Source organism: Rosa rugosa, chromosome 2 (genome assembly GCF_958449725.1).
Source record: "Rosa rugosa chromosome 2, drRosRugo1.1, whole genome shotgun sequence".
In the NCBI taxonomy this organism is placed as follows: domain Eukaryota; kingdom Viridiplantae; phylum Streptophyta; class Magnoliopsida; order Rosales; family Rosaceae; genus Rosa; species Rosa rugosa.
In genome coordinates, this window is record NC_084821.1 from 4,595,988 (window position 1) to 4,602,795 (window position 6,808).

Below are 6,808 nucleotides of genomic sequence, written 5' to 3' on the forward strand. Positions count from 1 at the left end.
CGCTTCTTTCTGGTGACTAGCTTCTCAAGTGGGTGGCTTGGTAAGCAAGCTACCTTCAGCATCGGTAAAATCCCTATCAATAATAGGCCGGAGAAGGAGACCCTCCCTACTTCAATGGAAAGGGGGGAATCACCGTTTCACAGCCGCTCCTCTACAACTACCTTTCGCCCAACATGATCACGAACGAAGACAGAGAATTGCGTAGATAGAAGGACGAAATGAACCAACCCACTTGTGGAACGATTGAAGAAAGAAAGAGAATGGTGCCCCCTTTCACCCAGGGGGCATCGTCGGAGAACAATGAAGGGTTTTTTTTGTAGAATAGAAAGTCTTTAAATATCCCATAAAAAAAGTAGGGGCTTAAAAGCTTGTTGTAGTTTAGGGGTGCGCAGGTTTGGAACCCTATACAGGGGGCTAGCGCGTAATGGCTTTCTCTGATAGGGGCTCGCTTCTTCAAGCTCCGCTTGCTGCTTTTCATTTTTTTAGGAGTAGGTGCTTGCTGCTCGTCAAAGCCGTAGCTTGCTGTCTACTAAACGAGCCTTCACTGCCCGCCCGGCCCCTATCTTTAATCTTAAGTAAAGTGCGTAATGGCTTTCTCTGATAGGGGCTCGCTTCTTCAAGCTCCGCTTGCTGCTTTTCATTTTTTTAGGAGTAGGTGCTTGCTGCTCGTCAAAGCCGTAGCTTGCTGTCTACTAAACGAGCCTTCACTGCCCGCCCGGCCCCTATCTTTAATCTTAAGTAAAGTGAAGTCAAATCAATGAAGTGAACAGCCCAACCTCTTTGTTTGAAGCTTTGCCAGGAAGCTTCTACTTGTTGAAGCTTTGCTTCCCCTAATTCCAAAACACAACAATAGACTTGCAACTATAGTATAGGAAAAAACTTCTCTTTGAGAGCGGTCATATGGGGGAAAGGATCTGATCATAGATAGAGACTTAACCCTGTGCGGGGGTAGGGGCGGATGTAGCCAAGTGGATCAAGGCAGTGGATTGTGAATCCACCACGCGCGGGTTCAATCCCCGTCGTTCGCCCATCAATAAATGGACCATTTGTTACAGAGACACAAGAAAAACAAACCTAGAAAGCATTTTTTCTGCAAGTCATCTCGAGGCTTTCAAACGCATCCAAGCAATTGGTATGGTATCCGATTGATAGAAACCATAGATTCGCGTCGCCTACTTGCTGAAAGCACAAATGGAATTGCCGATCATTCATTGTATGAAGTTTTTAAGACCTCACTAATCAGCCTTACACTTTTTAGTTCACCCCGGATGAAGAAAAAATCTCCCCTCCCCTTTACTAAACCATGGGGAGCCCCGGAGTAGTTTACCGGGCAAATTTAGTTGTCGTGACGATACCTTTCTTATTTCTTAGTGGAAGATCGGAAAATCTTTCTCTTCATCACGAGACTGATCGGATCTGCCGTAGACACCCGGGAGACCTACACAAGGCAGGCTAAAAGAGTAAGAGGTTCTGAAAGAAAGCAAAGAGTTATGCTTTCATTTCTTTGCTTTGTTGAAATTGAAATAAAGTTCTTTAAAAAAAAAGGGCGTAGGTATAATGCACGCAGGCCAAGTCAAGAAAAGGACTTCCTTACTTTTCTTTCATAGTAGTCTTAATGACCAGTAGTTTGAAGCCTAAATAAACCGGTTTTTTTTCGCCTTCGTCTTAAGAGTTGACTTTTCTCAATCGTTCGGGAGGTCTTTTTTAGTATCCTGTACTTAAGCTAAGCGGGGCAAAAAGTGCCCTATCTGCCTGGGCAGTGCCAGTTGTTTGTTTTTCAAGTCAAGCCCCGTATCCCTATCTCTTTTTAGGTTGGCATAACAAAGAAAGAGAGTGCCAAGAAACAACACATACCCCTCACTTTTGAAAGGTTCGGGATCGTCAGGGAGCCCCTATAGACGTAAAGACTTGACTTCACTGAACCGGCACTACTATTTTATTTGTCGGCTCCTACCACTCGTCCCTCGTCTGCTCGTCGAGTGCGTCCCTGGCCCTTGCTCGTCTCTAGTCGCCGATCGAGTTTTCTTTCTTTCAGAACCTCGCACGTATATGGGTCAGTCTCCTATCCTTGCCGCTGTTGACCTCTCTCTTGTCCAGCCACAGAGCAGTTCGCAGCAGGATCCTTCTCAGGACGGTAGTCCTGCTTCAGTCTCCTTTCTTTCAGAACGCCTTTGGCGCCTTTCATTCGGTACGCACTTCGCCATGAAAGATCTTGGTGATCTTCATTTCTTCTTGGGAATCGAAGCCAAACGTACAGTACATCGACTGCTCTAGTCTTGACTCAGACTAAATACACCTTGGATCTGCTTACTCGCACTCATATGCAAGACTCCAAGCCGTGTCCCACACCCGCTCAAAGCTCTCTGCATACGATGGTGCTCCTCTCTCTGATGCAACAGAATATCGTAGTATTGTTGGCGCCCTTCAGTACCTCACTCTCACCAGACCTTACATTTGCTATGCCGTCAATCAAGTTTGTCAGTTCATGCGCGCTCTCACCACCGTGGATCTCCAGGCTGTAAAACGCATCTTGCGGTATCAGAAGGATTCTCTTGGCCCTTGGCCTAACGGACCGTTAACCACCTTCTTTGCATTCTCTGATGCCGACTGGGCTGGCTGCCCCGATAGCGGACGGTCCACTACTGGCTTCTGCGTATTTCTCGGAAAAACCTACTGACTGGGGTTTCCAAAAAGCAACCGACTCTTTCCAGGTCTAGTGCCGAAGCAGAGTACAAGGCACTCGCCCTTACTACCTCTGAACTGTTATGGCTTTCTTACTTGCTACGCGATCTAGCGGTGCCCATAGGCTTTAGAGAGGTCAACTTTCCAAGCAATGTAGCCCATCTTTCCTTTTGATCTTCTGTATCTGTGTATAACCTCTTGAGCAATGAAGATGTTGTCAGTGATTTGTCTACCAGGGACAAAACTGACCTGGTTGGGACTCACCAATTGACTCATACGAGGCCTCAGTCTGCTTACAATGATTTTAGAGATGACCTTATATATAAGGTTCTGAAAGAACTGATAGGTCTGAGCTGCACCATAGATTGAGGGCAGGGTAGGCACCAAGGTAATTAAAGTCTCATTTAAATGATCAGGGATCTCACCAGAGGTAAAGCACTGCAGCACCCTCTTAGTAATATCATCCTTACAGATTGTCCAGCACTTGTGGAAGAAAAGAGCAGGAAAGCCATCTGGGCCTGGGGCTTTTGTAGGACCAATGGCAAATAAAGCATTTTCGATTTCCTCAACAGTGACCATAAAGTAATTTTTATATATTCCACAAGAGGTTATTAATCATGGCTAACAATGGTGAGAAGAACGAGTCAACGCTCTAGTAACCCTTCTGGAGCTCTTCAAGTTCTATTCTTGTACTTTGACAATCTGGCTGCTCCTTGTAGGATTCAGAAGCTTAAGATTTCTAGGCACAGTCAATGTTCTTGAATATCGAAGCTGTAGAAAACACTTGAGAGAATTCCTTAACGTTTCACACTAAGCAAGTTTACTAACTTTTAATGGGAGTAGCTAGATTCAAGCAAGCATTCCAGCGAAACGATCCTTTGACAATGGGCTCTGCCGGACTGACTTACTTTATACTTTATAGAGAGAGAGGAAAAGCAACAATCCAAGCTCTTTTTGAATCGGATATTGGATAGGCTAGGCTAGGTGTAGCCCGCTCTCTTTACGGTTTTGCTGAACTTGTCAAGCCTTTTGGAATTTTTGAGAATGATAGATTATGGGATAACACTTTCTAAGGCTGAAAGGGATGGCATGGGTTAAGCATCTGACTCTGGACGTTCGAGCTAAGTTATTTAAAAAGGGTCTTCCCCTACTCATTTTTTGAGAATCCTTTTTACACCCCTCTAACCTCTGAATGGTACACTTTAAGACGTTCAGAAGAGCAGTCGTCGATTGATTGAGGATTGACGGCATTCATCAGTTGATTTAAAACTCACTTTTCTTTTCTGATCGAGCGTGGGTCCCTTGAGCCGTGGAATCCCTTTTGTCTTGATTTAGGGAAATAGGCGCATTGATTAGGTTACGTGGTTCGAGCAATCCGCAGGAAGTTTTTTTTTCCTTTTTTTTTCATGTTTATGGACGAATTCTGCATATTTTTACATTTAGGATTTACATATACAACATATATCACTGTCAAGAGCGAATTTCTTAGTATTTAGATATTTAGATTCAAAAAAAAGTAAGATATTAGAAACTTGAAAAACAAAGATTGGGTTGCGCCACACATATGAAAGAGTATACAATAATGATGTATTTGGCGAATCAAATACCTCTCGTAATCGAATTTATCCCCTATGAACTTCTGGTAGTATTATTTCTTTTCCCTTAGCGACTCGCACACCTGAAAGAAAGGAAGCTTTTAGCGCTCGATCGGACATAGTTGAAATTTTTTAGAGGAAGTGGAAGATAATTTCATTGGTAAGCATCGTTTAGTGGATCAAGCCGATGTAACCATCATAATCAGCTGCCTTCATAAGGTAGCTGCTCTTCCATCCTTTCGGGATTACCAACTGCTATTGTTACTCCTGCTATTGCTACATTCCTCTTAGAAGTGGAATAGTCTGTACTGAGATATGCTATCAGGTTACGAAGTAAATCAACCGCGCTACCAAGCACAATAAAGGTCAGGATTAAAGGCCCGCGGGCTACTCTTATTTGCCAAGGAATGAATATAATCGATTGAGCGGATGCGGACACCCGGGAGAGGACTTCGTCGTGAACATCGAAAGACGCCGATATTCTCCTGTTCAATCTTTTGGTGGGAGCGGAGAAACTCCATAAGAGGAAAAAGCCAAAGGCTAAGGCCAAAGGCCAAGGCCAAAAAGGATCCTATCTCTCTATCCGAAACGTCCGAAAATGTCTCTGTTACATCATACGAAGTACCGCGGCGGGTACACTTGAGCAGTCGATGTGGTGTGTACATGGACCAACAACTTAGGTAGTTGCGTGCGTTTCTACCCCATCACATGAAGTGAAGTCGACGACAAAGTAACAAAGTATCAAATGCTAAACAGAGTGACCCGGAATCGGGCTTTTTCATACAAAAAAAGAAAGAAAGCTGCACCTTCATTTCATAACAAGTTTCGGTCGCTGCGACCTTTGATCAGTCTAAAAAGAGGGGGGGTTGGTTTGCCCGGGTGACTGATCCCGCCATGCAGTCTCGCTACTTCGTTAGTTGCCTCCCCTACTTGCTCGCGCGGCCAGTGTACTACTATCGGCCCTATCGGGCAGCATCTACCTTACCTACACAATCCAAATATTTCTATTTTTTCCTTTGAATTACTCATATATATCCTATGAATTTCATTTCGCACCGGAAACTATTATAGGGGAAGTTCGAATCCGTTCCGTTCGGATATTGATCGGTCTTGGTTTGACATGGTTTACGCGTTACTGGTTCCCGGAAGAGTTAATATCTCCATTAGCTAAACCCTTTCTTACCCTGCCCTTGGACTCGTATTTTGTTTGTACTCAATCAACGGAGGCCTCCCCGACATATGTTGCAACGTCTTCAATAGCATGCTCTTATTTCGTCTTTCCCTTAATAAGTCATCAAATTTGGTGCTTTTTGATTCCCAGTTGCTATGGAGAACAAAGGACGAAATACAATCGATTCCTCTATTTAAGTGGTTCTCGCTTCTCCTTGTTCCTGTTCCTAACTCCTCCCCGGGTAGTTCCCAATGTTTGGCACTTTCCATACTTCGTGGGTGCAACAACAACAAATTCGCTCATGATCAAGTTACAACCTAAGATCTATGACCATATTATGTTAACTGTTCGTATTTCGTTCATTCCATCGGTATGCTCCCAGGTACCCGTAATTGTGATCCGTTTACTAGAACTAAAGGGTCTTTATGTCGAAACCTTCACGAACAATCGTCGTTTTTTGATGGTTTTTCCGCTTCTCACAGCTGCTCTTTCTACACCCCTGGATATCTGGTGCCAAATTGTCGCCCGTTTCCTTATTTCTTCGATAATAGAGTTGGCTATATTTGTGGCATCGATTGTACAAGTTCGTGAAGAAGGCTGGACGAGTGGAATGAGGGAAAGCGGCTCGATCGACAAAAAAGAAGAGTAGCCCAACCCGCAAAATGACTAGTTGAAGAGTTTATAATTGAATAAAATGAAGAGAGATAGTTTACTTGCACTTATGCTTGAGTAAGGCTCCGAAGGAGAAGTAGTATTCTAGACGGACAGGAAAAGTAAAAAGTATGAGGGTAAGATAGATGAGTCAAACTGCTCTAAAGTTCTGAAAGAAAAGGTCCCAGTTCTCCTTTTTTTAGTAGATGGCTCGCCCGGTTGACTGCAATAGCAGCTGTTGCCGAAAGTGCTTATGCTTAGGTCACTTAGCGGTAAAAATAGGAATGATTCCGTGGATCAAGGACTTTTTTTTTCCGTGGCCGTAATTGGGTTTTTGACACAGTTATAGTTGTTGCCAGAAGGTGCTATGCTATTACTAAAGCGGGGCACCGGAGGTAAGACTGACCCCCGGAGCTCTTGCCCGAACATGTACTTCACTGAACAAACTTTTCGAAGTCGGCTACGATAACCTGCGATTCTTGGAAACTCCCTAGGTCTGCATCCAGCCGTGCCGAGGCTATAGTATGAAAGTAAGTACCATCTCGTCATGACGGAGCCACGGGCGGTCGACCGAATTGGTTGTTTGCTCAAAGTTTATTACGTTACGTGTTCGGTTTGGGGATTGTCCCTGGAAGCAAGGGGCGGTAGGGGCTTTAAGCTCGGTCTTTCTTCAGGCATTCTACTTAATTACTTACTACCGATGCCAGTA

General features: G+C 44.3%; 1 protein-coding gene across 1 annotated transcript; it reads left to right on the top strand.

Moving 5' to 3' along the window:
- Positions 1-4,940: 4,940 nt before the first annotated feature.
- On the top strand, positions 4,941-6,131 carry LOC133730200 (uncharacterized tatC-like protein ymf16). The gene is made up of 2 exons (XM_062157834.1): positions 4,941-4,957; positions 5,251-6,131. The coding sequence occupies exons 1-2, from the start codon at positions 4,941-4,943 to the stop codon at positions 6,095-6,097; spliced, it is 864 nt and encodes a 287-aa protein (XP_062013818.1). The 3' UTR covers positions 6,098-6,131.
- The last annotated feature ends 677 nt before the right edge of the window (positions 6,132-6,808 follow it).